Source organism: Sciurus carolinensis, chromosome 16, assembly GCF_902686445.1.
Source record: "Sciurus carolinensis chromosome 16, mSciCar1.2, whole genome shotgun sequence".
Classification (NCBI taxonomy): Eukaryota; Metazoa; Chordata; class Mammalia; order Rodentia; family Sciuridae; genus Sciurus; species Sciurus carolinensis.
Window position 1 is genome coordinate 6,372,316 of NC_062228.1, and position 22,378 is coordinate 6,394,693.

Consider the following 22,378-nt stretch of genomic DNA (forward strand, 5'->3'; position numbering starts at 1 on the left):
TCCTCTTACTGTGATTGCAAGAGGTAGTCTAGTATCAAGTCCTTTTCTCAGAGCCTGTATCTCCATGTTTTAGATTATTTTTGGTTTGTTCCCCCAATAACTGTATGAGGAAACTTAATGTTTGGCAGATGAAAAGAATGATTTTGGTTTAAGGGACCTGTGATTCATCTATAATTTGATTTAGCCTTTTGATGAGGAAGGCAAAAATTCTTGAAAAATTATCATTCAAGAAGATTTGTAGCATCCTTCAATGAACAGCTTTGATCTAAAAAAATTCTTAAAGATTTTCTAGCCTAACTCCTTTTATTTGACATTACTGGCTCAGAAGAGTGAAGTAACTCTTCATGAATCCCCATATTTTAAAAACTGTTCAAGAGTAGGGGAATGGTTCCAGTCAAGTCCTGGATTAGTTCTGTCACTAATCTTTAGTTTCTGTGGCCTCTGTTTCCATCTCTCTGGCTCCTAAAAGATTTTGATGTTCAACTATTCACATATACTCAATTTTTTTCTATTTGAATTACTTTAACTTTTCCTCTTCTGCCCCGGGGGAAAAATATTGATTCACCTTTAAAATATGTTTGTCTATGTATATGTTTATTTCTGTATATGCTGTAAGCATTAAATATATACATATAAAACATTCAGGTTTCCGTGTTTTAGACACAGGTTAATAACCATTTGTTTGAGAAAATCTTTTAAGTGCCAGGCTCTGTGTTTCCTGTTATTCATAACCTGCTGACTGGGTCACAGTACTAGCATGAAAATGTTCAAGGTGAAAACTGCATTTTAATCCAGTTGATTATAGAAATTTAGGATTTAGGGAGAATCAAGTTTGATGACTGTTCATGATGAAGAAATCCTAGGAAGTTCAGCTGGCTATAAATTTCCATTTGAATCAATAGGACAATGTGGTTGCTAAGAGCCATTAATTCTTAGTAACACTTAGAGAAATGACTAGGATATGACTAGGGCATAAGAACTAGGTCCATTAGCCCATGTCTGTGAGACTGTGTCTAGGGCACTCTGTTTAATTCTAGTGATTCTTAAATAAAAGTTGATGTTAGAGTGTGTCATAAAATAGAAGTCATTTTACAGATATTAGAAGACAGAAGCAATGTTCTGTGGAACAGTTGCAGAAATGTGTGATGTTCACCCTGAAGACGAGGAGTGAGTGGGTCATATATCATCAGTTATATGAATATAGCAGACAAGAAGAAACAGAGGACAACAGAAGAGATTACAGGGAAATACTTTTTGGTTCACCATGAAAACTTTGGATGGAGTAGAACTGTCCAACAGTTCAACAGGCCACCTGTCAAGGTGGTGTGCCCCTCCCAACTAGATGTGCTCAGCAGAGGTCGAGGACCTCCTGGACTGTGCACTCATCCTGGGGAACAGGGACAAAACTCAACCATCTGAAATATTGAATACTGAATTCTTATTTTGGGAGGAAATTGATTCAGCATCTAGCACCTGTTAGGATGTAAGTGCTATCCTGTGTTGAATGAGGTGTTATACTAAATGTCTCAGATTGGGTGAATTTTTTTAGTAAAAGCATTTATTATTTGACTTATTTGGCATAAATGGTGACATCATCTGCCATCTCTTCTCTCCCCTTTTCCTTCCAGTACATGGAAAAGAGGACCAGGAGCAGGGAGCATGGCAATGCAATGCGAAAAAGACTTTTCAGTCTTCCGGAGGAGTCTGAAAAATAATTTACATTTTTATGGTATGTTTTGACTGAGAGAAGACCTGAGGACTGTTGGTTGATAGCCAAAAGAATCCTTTCTCATTTGGTCTCCAGAATCTTTGAACAGCAAGTGACCCATAAGGGGACAAACCATGGAGAAATAGGAAAACCTGGATTCTGAATGTTTGAGTAGAGCCTTCAGTACTATAACTTTCCCAACAAGCATGACTTCCTCCATGTTTCTGCCCTTTGTTGACATTTGTGTAGTGTTTGAATAACCTATTGCCTTCAATAAAGTAATTGAAATAATTTTTTCTCCTTTCTTATAGATTTTACTAGAATTAGAGCAAAATGATGCCAAGAGACATCCCTTTAAAGCAGCATGGCAATGGTAAAGATCAAACCTTGATGACATGACCTAGAGCAAGAAGAATTCTGGGAAATCCCAGCATGTTAACTATAAGGAAACATTCCAATTCTATTGTTTTGAGTAGTCATTTTCTGGGGGATGTGACTCAGTATAAAGTGCTTGCCTAACATTTGTGAGGCCCTGGGTTCAATCCTTGATATTGGGGGGGAAAAAGTCATTTTCTGAAAGATTAAATGTTCATAGTCAACCCTGTGATGACAGATTGAAAATATTTGAAAAAAGTTGCATCAATACTGAAGATGTACAGACTTTGAGTTCTTGTCTTTTTCTAAATAATACAGTATAATAACTATTTACATAGCATTTACATTTCATTAGATATTATAAGTAATCTAGGGATGATTTAAAGTATGCAGTAGGATGCATGTTGGTTCTATGCAAATGCTACACCATGAAGGGACTTGAGCATCTGTGGATTTGGGTATCCAAAGGGATCCTGGAACCAGTGCCCTCTCAGACACTATGGGACAACTGTAATGAACATTGATGGTGATGAGTAGGATTTAAGTCTTGGACTTGGTTCCTCATTTGGTTGAATGTACCCACTGTGGGTGCCAGTTTACTCTCTGTTCTTGACTTTAGAACAGCATGTCTCCTGTCTGCTAGGTATAGGGTTCTTCATACATTTAATTCTATCAGTTGTTTTATCATTGTTCTTTCTGCCCATTGTTTTGAGACCTGTGACAGTTTGGCAACTCCCAGTCATAGCATAGTAGGGGTTTAGTCTTCCAAGGTGTCAAGGAATCAGTTGGGCTGTAATCTCTTGCAGTGGAATTCTGTGTATGATGTCCAGCATGAGACAGTGTTGGTGTTTAACAACACAATTGGTGTTTAACAAACAATTTCCCTGTTGCAGAAGGTGTTCAGGAAGCTGGACATATGAGCAAGGTGTTGCAGAGATTAGTAGGCATTTGGTGGGAAGGAAGAGGTGGGAAAGAACCAGAATTAATTCTTGAGATCCCTTCCAAGACAGATTGTATAGTATTTATTGTCTCCCCGTGTTAGTCACTGTAGATAAGAAATGAGACATTTTGCCTTTTGAGTCTTGTGGCAAACTGGCACATTGACTGTTAGCATTGTCAACTATAACCATGAATGTTCCATGGTGAGGGAGGTGGCATAGAAAACCTAGAAAGGCCACTTATACTCAGCTTTCAGGAAGATGGAGCCATTCCAGGAAAACTAGTTAGCAAAGGTGAACTTTGACAAACAAGACAGTGGATTACCTTCTGGGATCTGCAGCCATTTGGCATAGCTGGAAAATGGGGACTGATGATGGAAGAAGATCATAAACAGCTTTGAGTTTTGTTGAGATTTTTATCTTCAAAGCTGATGTCACTGGTTGCAGATTTTAACGTGGTGATTAGGGATTTGGGGAGAAAAATTAGTTGGAAGGATGTTTCAATTGGTATTTTGGTAAGATTTTTCTGGTTATAATTTGGGGAACAAAATGGAGAGCAAGAAAGATTACACCAAGAGGGACCAATTAGAATTTTGTTCCAGTGAATGAGAGCTGAATTAAAGAAGTGACTTTGGTGGTCAACAGGAATGACTAGCCAGGCATGCCTGTAATTCCAGCTACTTGGGGGGCTGAGGCAGAAAGAGCACAAGTTTGAGACCAGCCTTAACCATTTATCAAGACCCTGTTTCAAAAAAATAAAAACATAAAGGATTGGGGAAGTAGCTTAGAGGTACAGCAACCTTGACTGTTTCTGCTCCCTGAGTCCAAAATCCCAGACACACTAACATGGTCACTCATAACCAGTGATCTCCTGATGAATGTTTAATGACTAGACTAACTCTCCAAAAACAACAGGAAAAGAGAAGATAAAAAGGCACTCATCTGTAGCATTTGCCATTTTCCATGGTGTAAATACTCCCACTAGTGGATTTCAAACTATCAACCTGAGGGTGGAGTTGGGAAGAGATGTGACCAATAGACTTTTCTGAGCTCGCAGAAAAGGCCCTGCAGAAGGAACTGCAGTGCATCAAATCAGTTGATGTCCCTTGATAGTCGCCTTTCTTACCTCCAGTGTTTTGTCAGTTGAAAGTACCTGTAATCTGTGGGGTATACTGCAATGGGTGGTCTGACTTTGATGGCCCAAGTAACTGAAGTTCAGGACTACTACAGGCTCCTAGGGTAAGTTCTTCTATGAGGAATGAGTAATCTCGTGCCAGGTGAAGTTAAATCAGCCTGTGCCATCATGCTTGGATTTGTGTTCAGCAGCAGAGGTCAGGAGTTCAGATGCATCTTGCACCACCACCCTCATGATCACATTAGCTTGATCACATCTCAAGGAATGAGTCTTCAGAAGTAGGTTGGACTCAAAAGTTACCCACCTATGTGACTTCTGCATGATGCTCAGCCTCTCAGGATTTCAACTCATAATTTTTAAAACGAAATTGTTGGACTAGTTTACTTGGTTGCCTCAGAATCCACAGGACCTCAGGTCTAAGCACTAAATAATCAGTAGGGATAACGTTCTTTTTTGAACTATATTGCCAGCCCAAGTAACTTTCCTTTACCATAAAACATTCTGTGATTGTGAGAGTAACATAGTCTGGGATTTTGGTGGTTTTGTGTTGATTTTCTTCCCATCTAGGACTCAGCTTCCTGTGCTTGTATCTCTTAGGGTATAGGAGCCACTTTAGTAAAAGGAAAGTAGACCCTGAGGAGTATTGAGTTTCAGTGGCATGCCAGACTCCTGCTTAGGACTGCTCTTCCTGCTCTAGGCTGGTCTTCCTCTGGACCGCCTCAGTACTGCCAGGGAAGACACTGCCCACTCCAGCCCAGCATGTCACTTTTAAGGTCTTTCTCTGATGATTCCATCTGTTCTTGACCCTTAATAGAGTACAGCTATACAGTCAAGGCTGTGGCAGTATTGACCCCATCTACCCTTCCAGTTCCCTCAAAGGAGGAAGTTTGAGGAAGAGAAAAATACAGTAGAATAGGAGCACCATGAACAGGGAGAGGGCAGAGTGACAAAAGGGGAGAAAGGTGGGCAGGGTCAACTTCCACCTTGGAAACAATCAATGGATAGGACCCTGAATGTTATTTGGAGGCAATGAAAAATCATTAGGAGGTTTTATAGAGATTGGCAATGGTTTATTTATACTAGGCACCGAGGATTAAACCCAGGGGCAACTTTACTACTGAGACACAGCCCCAGTCCTTTATTTTGAATCTCACTAATTGCTAAGACTGACCTGGAACTTGAAATCCTCCTGCCTCAGCTTTCTGTGTCACTGGGATTATAGGTGTGTGCTACCACACCAGACTTTCATTTACTTATATTTTATAAATTTCATGTTGGTTACTGAATAAAGAATGGTTATATTTAAACCAATTCAACCCAGTGATAATACCTGTCACGTAAGTAACAGGATTTGTTGAGATATATGTCATGGCAAATTATCAGGCACAGAGTAAGGGCCCTCTCAGTATTGCTGTTCTAAGTGTATACAAATAGGGGTCTCAAACATTTCTCCCACACTTTGATGGGATGTGCCAAATCACTTGAGGTGGTCCCACCTGGCACATCTCCTACTAACGGGTGGAGGAATCGGGGTTGTAGGACTTGGTAGGAGGAAGAAGGAAGGGCCCGGGAACTCAGGCCGACCTGACCCATTCCCTTGCTGCTTATACATCCTGCCTTTCCACAGAGGAAGTCAGTCCCCAGGTGTGCCTATCTCTCCCTTGCCATACCACCTCTGGCTTGAGTCATGTCTAGTCTTACCAGCATTCTCTAGCTTACTGTGAATGAGAGTGGAATCTCTTGTTTCTCCTTTCTGGAGCAAGCATGCTCTCCTCTTGAGGATTTCCAAGTATTTAAAAAAAATGTTCCACTTGCTGCAGAAGTCTGAGACTAGAGGGAGATTGGGGCAGGGAGGAGTGGAGATTGGGGCAGGGGGAGCAGAGATTCTCTGTCTCTTGCCTTTGTCAAGCACCTGATGCTGTGTAGCACTCAGCAGTGTTGGTGGGACACTGATGAAGGAGCTGAACACAGTGCAAGTGAGGGCTCACATCAGGAAGTACCACCCAAGGCTGCCTAAGGAGTCTGGCTCTGGCTTTCCTTCTGGGGGCAGTGGGAAGGCATTTCAGGGTCTGTGCAGAGTGAAGAGTTAAGGAATAGATTTCCTTCACCTGTCAACTTCTGGTGCTCTCAGGTCATAAGGTACAGTCTCTTAAAAATTGGAGCAATCAGGCCAAGGTTTTCCTGAGAAATCTAATTTTGTGGAACACTGTGGGCCTTGATGCTCTGGTCACAAGAAATTTATTAACGCTTTATTGCAAGAAGTGCTACACAATTTTATTTAAACATAAAGATAGAAAGTTGAGCTGTTTCTGATCCTTCATGAATGGAGTTTAAAATCAGGTTAATCTTCACAGAGTATTCTGCTGAATGTCCCATGTTAGTTTTCCCAGGAAAGAACTTGGGCTGAAACAAATGAAAAATTGCACATTGACCTGCCTGGTGAACAGACCAGAGATCATTCTGTGCTTGGCAAAAAAAGACCCCCAAAACAAGTTGCATAGTCATAAGGGACTGCCCTGACACCATGAGATTGAAACTGGCACCTTTTAAATTCTGTTAAACCCAGGAATTTGGATATGCCCAAACCTTCCTTAATCCTCAACCTTGCCGACCTCCACTGGAGAGGTCACTGAGGGAGGTAAGTTCACAGGGGAGGTAAGTGCAAGGGAAGTGAAAGGAGGCTTTGCCTTTACCCATCCTCTCCGCAGTGGCGCGAGGGGTGGAGTAGGTGGCCCAGGCTGCAGGCCTGTGTTTCTTTCCTGTAAGCTCCAGGCTGATCTCACTGCAGCTGGTCACATGGGAAGAAAGGAGACAGGAGAGCCTAGAGCAGGCAACCCAGTTTCACTATCAGAAGAGAAGCTGGATCAGCGGATACCCTACTAGAACAATAGCGAGGGAGGAGATCACATAATGGGAAGGAACTTTAGTGCTAATATTGCCATTTTTTTAAAGATGAAATGTTTTAAGTTTTATAGAAAAGTATACAGGCTAATGTGAACACAAGCCACTATCTAGCTTTATTAGTATTAACATTTTGCCATACTTGTTTTGATTTAGGGTTTTTTTGTTTTTTTTTTTTTTTTTAAAGAAATAACACATCACAAACCCGAGTAAGGCCTCCTGTGTCCTTCTTCCCATGTATTTTCCTCTCTATCCCAGGTAACTGTACCCTGACTGATAACTTTCATTCCCATGCCTGATTTCATACTGCATCCATGGGTTAGTATTCACAAACAATGGATTATTTTGCATATCTAGACATTTTACTTAGAAGGCATCATGATGTGTACAGTCTCTGTAGCCTTTTCACAAAATATGTTGATAAAGGAAGCTCTTTATTCATTCTGACTGCTGTAGTAGTGTTCCATTTTATGACTGTGCCACTGTTGAAGCATTTTCCTTTTGATGGGGATTTAGGTGTATAGTTTTTGCTACTATATATGGTTTCAGTGAATCTTCTTACATGTCTTCTTGTGCAATCTGGGAGAGTATCAGGTGTAAACCTAGGATTTTAATTATTGGGTTTTAAGGTATACATCTTCAAACTTACTGAAAGTTGTAAATTGCACCCTATTAATTAATACTTCCTAATGACATTGTTTTTCCATCTAAATATGGTGTGTCTCTTGACTCATTCCGGAGTTTTATGTCTTTAAATAAAATGTTATGATTTTTAAAATAATGATCTTATAAATCTTGTGCTAGATTTGTTCATAACAAATGTTTTAAAAATCACATATTCTGATTTCTTATTATTGACTTATGGGAATGAACTGGTTTCTGTTTTTTTTTTTTTTTTTTCTGGAAGTGCATACTGGGGATTTAACCTAGATGTACTTTACCCTGAGCCACATCCCCAGTCCTTTTACTTTTTATTTTGAGACAGGGTCTCACTAAGTTGCTTAGGGCCTTGCTAAGTGGCTGAGACTGGTCTTCAACTTTTGATCCTCCTGCCTCAGCCTCCTTAGTCACTGGGATTACAGGCATGTGCCACCATGCCTGACTTTTGATTTCTGTATATTTATGTTATCTCCAGAAAGCTTGTTGACAAGATTAGCAAGAAAGTTAATTCTGATTGTCTGTGGAAGATCTTAGATTTGTCTATATAGACCATCCTGTCCCTTTTGAATATTAACAGTTTTGAATAGTTTCTTCCTTTCTAAAATCTCCTTTTTTTAAAAAAAAAATTATAATCAGAACATCCAGTATAGTATTTAGGAGAAGCACATCAGCAGACTGATCTTGTTACTGCTATTAAATCCTAACATGTGATAAGGAACATGTTTGCAGTAGGTGTTTGAGAGACATCTGTGCCTAAAGGAAGTTCCCTTTTGCGGTAGACACTGCCATGGAGTTGCTCAATCCCATTTCCACTGTCATCGGGCTGTCTTTCCATACTTCAGAAGTGGGAAAGCTAAAACACTGCATTTCCTCAGATTCCTTTACAGGAAGGATTCTAGATATGAATTTGTATGCACTAGTCACTGAGCTTTGAATTCAGACTGAAGTTGAGGGAGAAGCAAGGGAGGAAGTGTCTATTTTGCTGGTGTGTATCATGGCAGGAATGGTGGGGTTATACAGTTAGCAATTGGGGCTGCAGTTTTTCCTTATTTTCCAGGAAGTGTTCTATGTGCAGTGTGGCTTTGGGAATTCTGAATTTTCTTCATCCCTCCCAATAGTTGGGTAAGTTATTTGATATCTTGTACTGACTTTTACACTTGACTCATCAAAGGCTAGAGTTATCAGTATATCTGCCCCACTCCTGAAAAGCATGTAACTTAATTCACTTTTTATACCTTTTGATTATTTTGTTTCAGATAATTCTTTATTTTTTAATCCTTCAGAGTAGAGATTGTTTTCATTTGTAAATTTAATATTTATTTAGGATTGCCAGAACTGTTCATCATTCTACCTTGCATCCCCATTCCTTCTAGGTTCAATTGTTTCTGAAAAACAAAACAAACTTTAGACATCATTGTAGTCAAAGTCTGTTTCAAGTTACCTATTGTAAAGATTCAGGGATTGTCTGAAAAGGTCTTCTAGTCCTCCTGTTGTATAATATTTTAATTGACTGTATAGCCTTTAAGGTTGTTGTTTTCTCGTTATTTTGAAGATATTTTCTTACTGTTCGGACTTGTAGAAAAGTCTGTAGTCAGTCTTCTAATTTTTTGAAGGTCATCTATCAGGTTTTTCCATTACTTTGAAGAACTCTCTGTCTTTAGTGCACTGCTGCTTCTTTTCTTCTTTTTAGTGCTAGGGGTTAAACCTAGGGGCACTCTACCACTGATCTATATCGCTGGTCTTTATTTTTATTTTGAGACAGGGTTTCACCCACTACCCATGAACTTGCCCCAGCCTCCCGAGTTGCTGGGATTACAGGCATGCACCACTACATCCAGCTGATTTGTGCCATTTGGGAGTTTTGAGAAATTCTCAGCTAACATTTCTCTGGTTTCTCCATTCTCAAGATTCTCTATTCTTAGAGTCCCTAGTAGATCTCGGGCCTTCTTAAACTCTCTTCTGTATCTCTTAAACTTTTTCGTATTTTAAACTTTACCTCTTTGCATTTATTCCTGGTAATTTTCTTGAATCATTTTCCAATTTATTAATGATTTCTTCTGCTTTATCTTCTCTGCTGCTTAAATAACCCATTGAGTTTTTAATTTCAGTTACTATAATTTTCCCTTTCTAGAAGTTCTGTTTGGTTCACTTTCAGTTCCACTTATGATATTTTTATGGATACTTTCTTTTCATATTTTTTCAAAATTTTTTTTCTGGTACTGGGGAATGAACCCAGGGGCACTCAACCACTGAGCTGCATCCCCAGCCCTTTTTTGTATTTTATTATAGACAGGGTGTCACTGAGTTGCTTAGCGCCTTGCTTTTGCTGAGGCTGACTTTGAGCTGGTGATCCTCTTGCCTCAGCCTCCCAAGCTGCTGGGATTACATGCATGTTTTATTTTTAAATGATTTTCTTTTAATAGTTTTTATCCAATTGTTCTATTATTTGAAACTTTTGATGTTTAATACTTCTGAGCACCTGTTTTCTGTTCTTCATTACCAGAGTAGATCATTTCTTTGCATATTTTAATTTATTTGTTGTAAGCATATTTTAAATAGGGCTTTTCTATTTGGACTTTGTGCAGCCTAACTTTAGGGTCATGTCTTTACTGAGAAGTTTGTGTTTGTCTCTACTGGGCACCCCTGTCTCAGACCTCTTTTTATGCTAATTTTGCAGTCCAGAGATCTTTGGATATCTTGAGAAATACATGCTACACTCAGGTTTAGGCAAGCAAATGCTCATGGTCATGAATTCCAGGGAAGCATTGTTTGTACTCAGAGCCCAAGATGAGTCACACAGGTTTACTCATGTTCCTGGCCTGGCCGGTGGTTATTTTCTAGTTAGCTTTTCTTGGAGGGTTGCCCTTTGGTTCTCACTGTTTGCAGCCCTGAGGATTGTCTTTACTTTTCTGTGAGTTCAGCCATGCTTTAAAAGCACATTTGATATATGCTTTCTAGTGTCTTAGGTAGCTGCTCAGCAGGAACGTTTCTAGGTTATCTCATGAGTCGTCTTATCAGAAACATGTCCTGTATGTCAGATTTTATCTGGAATCTGTCTGCTGGGTATGATAGTATTTGGTACAATTTGAGGACTGACTCCTCATTCCAAAGGGTGAGGGAGGATGGAAGGGGTTGGGAGGATTGAGGTGGGGAGGGCAAAGAGGAATTGTGAGTGGGCTTCCTGTTTGCAGATGCCTTTGTCTACATTTGGATGCTTGCTACTTAAACCAGCTACTTAAAGTAGCTCTTTGCCACTTAAACCATGGGCTAGCACCTTCGGCATCACCTGGGAAAGCTCATTAGAAATGAGTCTTGGCAGACTAGAGATAGAGCTTAGTTGGTAGAGTGCTTGCCTTGCATCTACAAGGCCCTGGGTTTAATCCCCAGCACCAAAAAGAAAAAAAACTTTAAAAAATAGTAATGAGTCTTGGGCCCCTTTCTGGACCTACTGACTGAGAATCTGCATTTTAATAAACTCTCCAGATGATTTGTATGCATATAAAAATTTGAGAAACACTGACTTAGACTATTTCTGATGTAACTACTATTCTCAAGGTGACTGCTTCTTTGGGTTTAATGATCTTCCTTCACTCTTCTCATCACTTCTAGCTTAGTCCTTTTTCTCTAGTTAACTCTTAAGCATTTTTAAAAAATGTATCAGTTATTTAATTAGGTTTTTGGTAAGAAATTTAGAATACCAATTTGTGAAGATAAATTCCATTTGTTAGAACAAAAATGGGTCACATGTAGCCTGGAGCTGAGGAATAGCTTTGGTTTTGGGTAAAATTTGTGAATCCACAGCTTTCTGATCAACCTTGTGCTGCTCTGTAATCTCTTATTTCTCCTTCTCTGTGTTGAAGATTCCACCTTCCTGGTGTCTGGGCTTCGTCAGCTTCTCTTTGTGAAGTGAGCATCAGTGGGGTGTTTTGGGATTTTTCACGTTGCCGATACCAATCTTTGTGGAGGTGCCGATAACAAATTTCTGGTATGTTCTTCGAAGAGGAACTTGATTGAGGGAAAGAGGACCCATCACAAGTAGCAAGCCACTGCTCAGCTGCTTCAGGAAAGCCCCTATCTTTCCTCTGTGGCGCCCAGTGAGGATGACCAGGGTGGTCCTGGGAGTGAGGCTGGCTCACAGATTTTTTACATGCTGACTGAAGGGCGTTTTTGCCGTGGCGCTACAACTTTCGTGGCACATCTTCAGTCGGAAAGTATCTAGGCATTTTGGGAAGCTTAACCACCTAGTACCACATTTATTGTCACCACCACTGGTTTTGAAACAATAGCAAGATCCTTCTCAGCCTTGGATTTAGCAGCTGAGTAACTTCCTCTTGTACATGGCCTTTCATGAAGACATAGCAGATTTGGGTATCTGCCAATTCCTCTAACCAGGACAGGTTTGTGCTGCAGTGGGCTTCCCTTTCTTGGGTTTCTTATCCTTCGGGTCTCCCTTTTTAACCTTGCCAACAGCATCAACCTTCTTGGCTCCAGGTTTCTTCTCCGTAGTGTCCAGCTTCTCAACCTTTTCACCCACCACCTTGCAAGATGGGAAAGAGCAGTTTTTAAGCATTTTAAAGTACTTCCCTGAAATAGCTTTGTATTTAAGTTTTTGAGAAAAGTTCTTATTGGTGATGTATAATTCTGAGGAAGTATTCATATGACCTATTGCCATATTAAATATGACAGCAAAATCTTACTTAAGAACAAAGCCGTTATGGAAATTCCAGGGCATCTGCATTCTCCTCAGCACTGGGGGGCGGGGGGCAAACTGAGAAGATGAAGCATCTTACAGTTCCCTATTGTATTGGTCAGTTTTGCATTGCTGTGACCAAAAATACCCAACACCAGCAGCTTGGGGGAGAGAAGGTTTATTTTGGCTCATGGTTTCAGAGCTTTAGTGTATAGTTGGCCAAGTCCATTGCTTTGGGCCCAAGGTGAGGCAGAGTGTCATGGCAGAGGGTATGGTGGAGGGAGTCATGGTGGCTGGGAAGCAGAGGAAGGAAGGAAGAACTGCTGGGGAGGTGAACCTGTTTAGGGCACACCTCCAGTGGTCCACCTCCTCCAGCCACACCCTCTGCCTACAGTTGCCACTCAGTCCATTGGAACGAGAATGGACTGATGTGGTTTCAGCTCTCGCAGTCCAGTCATTTCACTTCTGGACGTCCCTGCATTAGCACAGGAGCTTTTAGGGGACACCCCATATCCACACCATAGTAAGTATAGAGAGCCTTAGGCCTGGCTGTTTTTCACTGGAGTGTTTGCTTTGTATACAGAGTGTTCATATTTCCTAGTCTCCCTTGATTGTTGGTTTGCTAATGGAACTTACTAGGAGTATTCCAGAATATGAAAAGGGATCTTTTCAAGACTGATAAAAATATTAAATAAACAAGATTACCTAGCAGTCATTCATGTTGCTATGATGGCTTCACCTGCTAGAATTATAGTTGAATTCAGCTAGCAAATAATTTGCCAATATTCCATGAGACTGATGATGGAATTTACGTTATCTTGGACTAAAGGCTGTAGGTGGGCAGACACCTTATTTTTTATTTTTTTTGGTACCAGGGATTTAACCCAGGGGTGCTTTAAACCCTTTTTATTTTTTGTTTTTGAGCCAGGGTCTTGCTTTAATTGTTCAGATACTTGCTAAGTTGCTGAGGCTGGCCTTGAACTTGCAATCCTCCTGCCTCAGCCTCCATATTCTTTGGGATTACAGGCATGTACTACCATACTGGGCAATACCTTATCTTTTTTGTTCATAGCCATATCTGTAGTTCTTAGTAACTAGCACATAGTTGATGTTCAGTAAATGTTTTTGTTTTTGCTTTTTAATTGGATGAATTAAGTTTTAAAAATGAATGAATAAAATAAGTGTCGAATTAGTTGTTGACCTGAAGGACTTTAAAATTAAATTTTTCCTTATTTTTCTATAGATTACTTCTTAGGTACATTGTTAGCTATTTACACTTAAAATAAGAAGGGCTTTCTGTGTTTACTAGTAGGTCACTAGTTGGATAACATATACACAACATAACATAGCATATACACAAAGTTGTACCATGAAGCTATAAAAGGGAATGAAGAGGATTTTCCATGAGTGTGTACATGACTATATAATGATATCTGTATGTATAAAGAAAACAGAAATTCCTAAAACTGTAAAAGTCACTGAAACAAATAACTCTTAAGTATGTATCTGGTTGGTTGTATAGCAATAATTTTGACTCTTCATTCATAGAAGGAGATACAAGCTGGGCATGGTGTTGTATGCCTGTAATCCCAGTGGCTCGGGAGGTTGAGGCAGGAGGACCACAAGTTCAAAACCAGCCTCAGCAATTTACTGAGGCCCTAAGCAACTCAGTGAAACCCTGTCTCTAAAAATACAAAAAAGCGCTGGGGATGTGGCTCAGTGGCTAAGTGCCCCTGAGTTTAATCCTAGCACCAAAAAAAAAAAAAAAAAAAAAAAAAAAAAAAAAAAAAAATTGCTGCATCCTAGAAGGAGATACATTCTTAAGATAAAAAGAGCTTCAAAGAAATGTAAGACTATTTGTTAGTAATAAAAATATTTATTTTGAAATTGGTACTATAAAATATCATATACATGTTATAAAATAAGTAATTATGTTGGTAGAAACCAAGAACTTCAAACTAAAAACAAAACAAAGTAACAAGAATAAAATCTAAGTCAAAACACTGCAATACTCATTTGAATGGGAAATATCACTTTGGATTCATGATTTATTTTTCCAAAAAAAAAAAAAAAAGTACTTCCTAGTTCTGTGCACTGAAAAGTTCTTCGATGCAATGAAAACTCAGCAGTGAGCACCCAAAGCACCCAGTGGTTCCTTCTAAGTATTATTTCCCCTAAAACAAAGCAAGGCATCTCTGGAGAAATGTCAGATTTAGTTCTTGGGCAGGAAATGGCGTGCTGAGAGCCTGGGCTCTCTTGTGCCAGAAAGTAAGGAAGCTGTCAAAGACGATTAAAGTCACCAATGCACAGGATCCATCTTGCAGGAGTGCCCACTGACCAGAGATGGACAATGCAAGCACTAAAAAGAATAGTGAATGAAATATATATAGCTCATTGAATATATAAGTATTCCCAAGTTCATGAAAATACATGTCATCATAGAAGACTGCTAGGGTATCACTCATTACTTGCAAAGGAAAGACATTTATCTCGACTTTCTTGTATAAACCATATTTAAAAAGCCAAATGATTGGCTGAAGCAATATTCTTTTTATCTTGATATATCCACATACCATAAAAGTCACCAATTTAATAGTTTTTGTTATGTTCACAGCGTTGTACAAGTGTAACAGTTGGAGCCTAGAATATTCTCATCATCCCCCAAAGAGGCCTTGTACCCCTTAGCAGTCACTCTCCATGCTCCCCTACCTCCCCAGCTCTGGCAGCCATGGATTCTAATTTTCTGTCTGTATGGATTTGCCTATTCTAGACATTTTATGTAAATGGAAATGGACAGTAGGGGATCTCTTGGGATTGCCTTCTTTCACCTAGCATAGTGTTTTCGAGGTTCATCCATATTGCAGCATCTAGGGCTGGGGAGATAGCTCAGTCGATAGAGTGCTTGCCTTGTAAGCACAAAGCCCTGGGTTCGATCCCCAGCACCGCAAAAAAAAAAAAAAAAAAAAAAACCACATTAGGAAAATACTATTACAGGTTGAGCATAACTGATCTGAAATTCATATTGCAGCATCTATCAGCACGTCACTCTTTTTTATTGCTGAATAGTGGGAAAGTTTTCTTGAAGAATTCCAGTTAATAAACACAGAAAGACTGTTAAGAGTTAGAGAAGTGGGCTGGGGATATGGCTCAGTTGGTAGAGTGCTTGCTTGCGTTGCAAGCCCAAGGCCCTGAGTTCAATCCCCAGCACCGCCAAAAAAAAAAAAAAAAAAAAAAAAGAGTTAGAAAAGTACCCTTTGCAGCCTCTATACAGTGACAGATCAGTGACATTAAAAACCCATGGGCATTTGAAATCAGTAGGTGATAGAGAAAGGTTGATGGGGAAGCATTGCATGGATGAATCAGCCAATGAACTCTGAACATATCGATCAATCTTAAGATTCATAAATCTTTGCAAGTGAGACCACTACATATTGTGTGCCTCTTTTTAAAAATAATGCTTGACAGTATACAGATTTAATGCAATTCCTATGAAGATCCCAGTGACATACTTCACAGAAATAGTAAAAGCAATCATGAAATTCATTTGGAAAAATAAGAGACCCAGAATAGCCACAGCAAACCTTAGCACAAAAAGTAAAACAGGAGGCATCACAATACCAGACTTAAATTATACTACAGAACTGTAGTAACAAAAACAGCATGGTATTGGCACCAAAACAGACTTGGAGACCAACGGTACAGAGTAGAAGACACAGGGACACATCCACATCAATAGTTACCTTGTTCTAGACAAAGGCACCGTAAACATACGTTGGGGAAGAGAGATCCTCTCCAACAAATGGTGCTGGGAAAACTGGAAATCCATATGTAATAAAATGAAATTAACCCCTATCTCTCACCCTGCACAAAACTCAACTCTAAGTGGATTAAAGACCTAGGCATAGACATAGAGACCCTGTGCTTACTAGAATAAAAAGTAGTCCCAACTCTCCAACATGTCAGCTTGGGAACCAAATTCCTCAACAAGACTCCTAAAGTGCAAGAAGTAAAATAAAGAATCAATAAATGGGATAGTATCAAACTGAAAAGCTTCTTCATAGCAAAGGAAACAATCAAGAATGTGTATAGAGATCCTACAGGTGGAAAAGACTTTCTCTTTACCACCTGTACCTCAGATAAGGCATTAATTTCCAAGATATACCAAGAACTCAAAAAACAACACTAGAAAGATAAATAACCTAATCAATAAATGGGCAAAGGAACTGAACAAACACTTCACAGAAGAAATACAGATGGTCAAAAAATATGAAAAAATGTTCAACATCTCTAGCAATTAGAGAAATGCAAATTAAAACTACACTGATAATCTCTCTCATTCCAGTCAGAATGGCAGTTATAAAGAATACAGTTTTTTTTATATAAAGTTATAAAGAATACAGGTAATAATAAATGTTAGCGAAGATGTGGGGAGAAAGGTACTCTCGTACATTGTTGGTGGGACTGCAAATTGGTGCAACCACTATGGGAAGCAGTATGGAGATTCCTTAGAAAATTTGGAATGGAACCACCATTTGACCCAGGTGTCCCAGTCCTTGGTCTATACCCAAAAGATTTATAAACATACTATAGTGATGCAGCCACATCCATGTTTTAGCAGTTCAACTCACAGTAGCCAAGCTATGAAAACAATCTAGGTGTCCTTCAATGGATGAATGGATAAAGAAACTGTGGTATATATACACAATGGAAAATTACTCAGCCATAAAGAAGAATGAAATTATGGCATTTGCTGGTAAAGGGAAGGAACTGGAGAATATCATGCTAAGTGAAATAAGCCAATCCTCCCCAAAACCAAAGGCTGAATATTTTCTCTGATATGTGGATGCTAACCCCAAACAAGGGAGGTTGGGAGGGGAATAATAGAAATCCATTGGACTAGACAAAGGGAAACGAAGGAAGAGAGCAGGGAGGGGAATAGGAAAGACAGTAGAATTAATTGGCCATAAATTTCCTAGCCTTGTATTTGTATACCTGACCAGGGTAACTACATCATGTATGACCACAAGAGTAGGAACCTAAATAGAATAAATTATACTTCATGTATGTATATTCTCCAAAATATATTCTTCTATCATGTATAACTAAAAATAAAAATATTTAAAAAATAATGCGTGAAAGTGCTCTCTCGTATTCCTGAATCTAATCAAGCCTCTAATGTTCACTTCCTTTTATGGTGATCTGAGATCTAGAGAAGCAAGTTACACAGCCACCACAGAAATCCAAAACGTGTGACATTCTCTTGGACAAACGGCCCAGTCTCCTTAGTAAATGAATGGCATAAAATAGGAAAAGGAAGGGCTGTGTTTTAGATGAGAAGACTTAGAAACATAATTCAAATGCAACCTGAATCCGGGTCTGATGGGAACAAACCAGTGGAGGCAGTTGGAGAAATCTGAGTATAATTGGGTTTCAGATGATGTTGAGAAATAACTGGGTGCAGTGGCGCCGATATAATCCCAGTGGCTTGGGAGGCTGAGGCAGGAAGATTGCAAGTTCAAAGCCAGCCTCAGCAAAAGTGAGGAACAAAAGCAACTCAGTGAGACCCTGTCTCTAAATAAAATACAAAACAGGGCTGGGGATTGGCTCAGTGGTCGAGTGCCCCTGAGTTCAATCCCCGGTCCCCCCAAAAAAGAAAATGACTGTAATTTTTTTAGTGTAATAACAACATTGCACTTATGTTTAAAAGAATGTCCTCATCAGTTGAGGATGCATTGCAGTGTGTGCAGGGGAGATGGCAGTTGCGTGGGATTTACTTTAACATGCCAGCAAACAAAGTGAGTGCAGGGGATTACGTGAAGCAGGTTTGTCCACAGATTGGTAACCATTGGACGACAGATGGAGAAGGGTTTGTCACCTTTTTCCTCTTCTTTAGTGAATGCTTGAAATTCTCCATAATAATTTTTTAAAAATCTTAGATTCAATATCTTAGAGTCAATAAACAATTTCATCTATAAATGCAACTTGTCAGGAGTATGTACTTTTCTGAGAAAAAGACTCGAACTGAAAGTTCTTCTTTTCTTAAGTGCCTAAGATTTAATTTGGTCTTTTTGACCCTGAGGAATTCCAGGTTTTTCTGCTCAAGACAAAGGACGGCCTTTTAGAAAATAAAAAAGAAAGAAAGAAAGAAAAGTTGGCAGTGGAAGCGCCAGCGGTGGAAAAGGAGCAGGGTCGGTGAAATATGTATGCCAAGGAGAAACTTACTCATAACTATTTTGAGGGCTTTTTTTTCTCCCTAGGGCCAGCCTCATTTTCCATGACAGATTCCTATGAATCTAAATTGTCTTTTTCAGACTTTCTTTAGAGGCAGAATCCTGAATCCTGCTGAGGGTAGGATTCTGGACTCAGATCTGTATTTAAGCCCTACTCCACCTATGAGCCAAGGTGATGAAGGGCAAGTTTTTTTAAACCCTCAGAACCTCAGTTTCTTCAGCTGTGAAATGGGAATAATTATAGCACCTACCCACAGACTTTTGAGGACTAAAAGGTCACATTTCACACATGGTGAGGTTTCAGTTAGCATGTGCTTGGAACATTGTGTCTGCAGGCACCAACAGGTATGTGTGTATGTGAGAGAGGGAGAAAACAGGAAATGCATGCACACAGCTGTATGAAGAGAAATGCCTTTAAAACCCAATCTCAGTTGGATACATGACCTGTTTCAGCAGAAGGAATCACTCCTTCATGAATTCATACATGTATTTCTAGAGTTGACCACTCAGAACTGATTCCAAACATTTATCTCATTTCCCTTTGGATTTGATTGGTCTTCTGAGCCTTCCCAGGGAAGAGAAAGATGTGAAAACCAGACATAGTGACGCAGGGAGCTTTTGATTGATGGAGGCAGGCACTGCAGATCCCACCTGGGTTCCACAGAGGAGCAAGGGCCAGCGGCGTGCTCAAGAAGGCCTGGGCTATTTCTCTGTGTCTTGAGGAAAGACTGAAGAAGCAGTGGGGGTGTGAAAGGCAAGTTTCAGAATTAGAATTTTTCCTGAGATCTTGATCTCCCTCTGCATCTTTGGCAAGTGGCTTCACCCCTTGGAACTTCGGTTTTCTCACCTGTAACCCTGGGGGATTTCTGCCTCACAAGCTGTGTGAGTCAAAGGCTTTTAAACTGTGAAAGGCCTTATAAACATTAGTCGATATTTTCTAGAGTGAGTAGAGCTCTTACGTTCAACTTCTCTCAGCATCTCAAGATGACATCCCCTGATACAGGCTGTGTGGTCCTGAATGCTAAGGTGCTATGGGGGTTCTTCCAAGGATGAGTTAAACATAATAAGGTTCACAGCCTCCCTGTGTTGCTCCCGTGCCTAGCTGAGAAAGCTTGACACACCCATGTTGCAGCATCTTTCAGAGAATGCAGAAAGGCCCTACTTGGAAAGGGGAAGTTGTGAGGGGCAGAAGTCACTGAGGCCTTCATCCAACTCTTCACTGGATTCCCCAAGGCATGCCAGCCCACCTACTAATGCTGAGGATTTACTATGAACAAACCAGACATGGAGTCTGGGAAGAAGTCTTCTAGCCTGGTCCAGGGCTGTCCAGAAGAACCACCTATGGTGACGGCCATGTTTACATATCTGCACCATGCTGTATGGTAGCCATGCGAGTGTTGGGCTCTTGAAATGTGACTTGTGTGGATGAGGGACTGTGAGTTTTAATTTTAATTTTAATTTTAATAGCCAAATGTGGTTAGTGACTACCATGCTGGATAGTATTACACAAGAACTAAAGACACCGGGAAGGTCAGAAACCTGCCCTTCAGGCCAAAGTCTTGACTTTCCTAAAAAACCTTGCTGTGGCTCTGTCACCTACCAGGTGTGTGGATTTATTATGCCACTTGGCCTCCCTGCTATTTAGTTTCCTAATCCGTAAAACAGGAACGGAGGGAGGATTGGATTAAATTCTTTTCACTGCTAAATTCTTGATTCCATTGTGATTTGCCTTCCGTTTGCACAATATATTAGTGTCCTGTGATCACTGTAACAGATTACCACACATGCAATTGATTTGAATCAGCAGAAATGTATTCTTCAGTTCTGGAGGCTAGAAGAAGTCTGCAGTGGATTTTAATGTACTGAAACCGTGGTGTACTCCCACTGGAAACTGGGGAAGAATCCATTCCTTGCCTCCACCGGCTTTTGTGACTGCTGATGTTCTTGGTTTGTGGCATATCGCTGCCATCGCTGCCTTTCTAGTCACATGGCCTTCTCAGTTGAGATGGCATCAAGGGCTCTCCAGATAATCCAGTACAATCTGCCTAGCTCAAGCTCCCTAGTTTAATCACACTTGCAAAGATCCTTTATCTATATAAGGTAACAGGTACAGGTCCCAGGGACTAGGAGCTGGTAACTCTGGAGGCCATTATTCCGCCCACTGCACCTAGTAATCGTTATTAATGGTGGGTTTACTTTAGATGAAGCACTGTGGCTATGTCATTGGATGTGTGGAAGTTGCTGCACGCCCACCAGGATCTCCAGGGGAGAATTTTCTCAGAGTTCTGAATGGATAACTGAGTTGGATAAAACAATATGAGACTGTTCTCTGTCCTGCTCCTACAATGAATTACCTTTATTTGTTTAATGTCATTTATCTTTACTAAAAGGTTAATCATGAAAGGATCCCAGTGCATGCTCTACCAATATTTGAATTATTTCCTGCATCACCCAGTCTCCAAATGGTGGAAGGGAACTTCAACTGGGATTTGAGTCAGAAAAGCCCACACTGTATTGCATTGGAGTTAGAGAAGAGAACATTTGCTCTATCAGCTGTGTAAGTGATGTTTCTCTAGCAGTATACTCATAAATTTGAAAATATAAAGAATCAGCCCCAACACAGCTCAAGAACAGCTTGTAGCTCTGATTTGGAATGTTGTGTTTTACTGTTACTTAATCAAATCTAAGAGCAGTGGTTGGGAAGTGGGTTTTGTAAATATTGTTCTGAAGCATTCACATTTCAACAGAAAACAGATGCCAAATGTTTTCATTACTGTTGATGTTCAAAGTTATTGGAATAAAACACAAATCTACTCCTTAGTAAAGCAGACTCCCTGCAAAGACCCGGGGGAAGGGCAGAGGGCAGGGAAGGTGCATTTGTAAGGTTTGAATAGCAATGAGTTGACTGGGAGACCTTCACTTTTGCAAGAGAGGCCTGCGGATGAAATATTTATCACCAGAGGGAAACAGGAACACAATTATATTTTAAAGTGTGAGTCACAACACTTATCTCGTTCAACCATGGAATAAAATGGCTTGGAGGAGAAAAAAATTACCTCGTTTGTATCTCTTCAGAACATGGCGTTCTTTCAGTCTGCTCCTGTCCTTTGGTTCAGTGGCAGAGTGGCTGTTCTGTCCCTAGGTGGTCAGCGGCCTGATCACTGGAGTTGTTTTCAGAGAAGTAATGATGATGGTGGTAGAGAGTGCTTGCTAAAGGCTGAGCGAAGTGCTTTGGGCTTTCATCTGACCCTCCTCTTACCCTCTAGTAAGCACCACCATCCCCATTCTATAGATGACGAAGCTGACACTTGGGGTAGCTTGGCCACTCGTCTGGAGTCACGCAGCTACCAGGTGTCAGAACTGACGTGTGACTGCAGTGCCCTAGGGCAGACAGCCCAGCTCCTGGTCACTGAGGCTTGGGAACTCCCCTGGCTTTCTTCCCACGGCCCATGTCACCAGCTGCTCTGGAGAGCTTTGCCATGCTGTGCTGTATAGTGGCCACTGTCAGTGGAGAGGGTTGAGTGCATGGGTTTGGGCTGCCTGGCAGCTGTGAGCACTGATGTGTTTCTCACTGTGACTGTCTCTCTTCAAATCCCACGTATTTCTGAAAGGGAGACAATGCAGCATTTGATGGCTTCCCAGGAAGAGAGAACAAAATTTCTTCCCTTCAACTAAAGAGAATTCCACTTCCTTCCTCACAGAGGTATTTTCCCTTCAGATTCTGAGTCTGCTTTTGACTGA

At 40.4% G+C, this 22,378-nt stretch overlaps 1 protein-coding gene and 1 pseudogene across 4 annotated transcripts in view; one reads left to right on the forward strand and one right to left on the reverse strand.

Moving 5' to 3' along the window:
• Positions 1-7,832, forward strand: part of Cmc2 (C-X9-C motif containing 2) — a 28,582-nt gene extending 20,750 nt beyond the window's left edge. For 3 of the 4 annotated variants that reach the window (XM_047530051.1, XM_047530052.1, XM_047530049.1), the window contains one exon: positions 1,629-1,991. In XM_047530051.1, coding sequence (XP_047386007.1) covers positions 1,629-1,715 — 87 coding nt within the window. In that variant the 3' untranslated portion in view covers positions 1,716-1,991. Of the gene's footprint in view, positions 1-1,628; positions 1,992-2,019 lie in introns of those variants that run through there. The other variant, XM_047530050.1, reaches the window with a different exon arrangement.
• A 3,278-nt stretch (positions 7,833-11,110) lies between these two features.
• LOC124967600 (60S ribosomal protein L6-like) lies at positions 11,111-21,721 on the reverse strand (annotated as a pseudogene).
• Between the last annotated feature and the right edge of the window lie 657 nt (positions 21,722-22,378).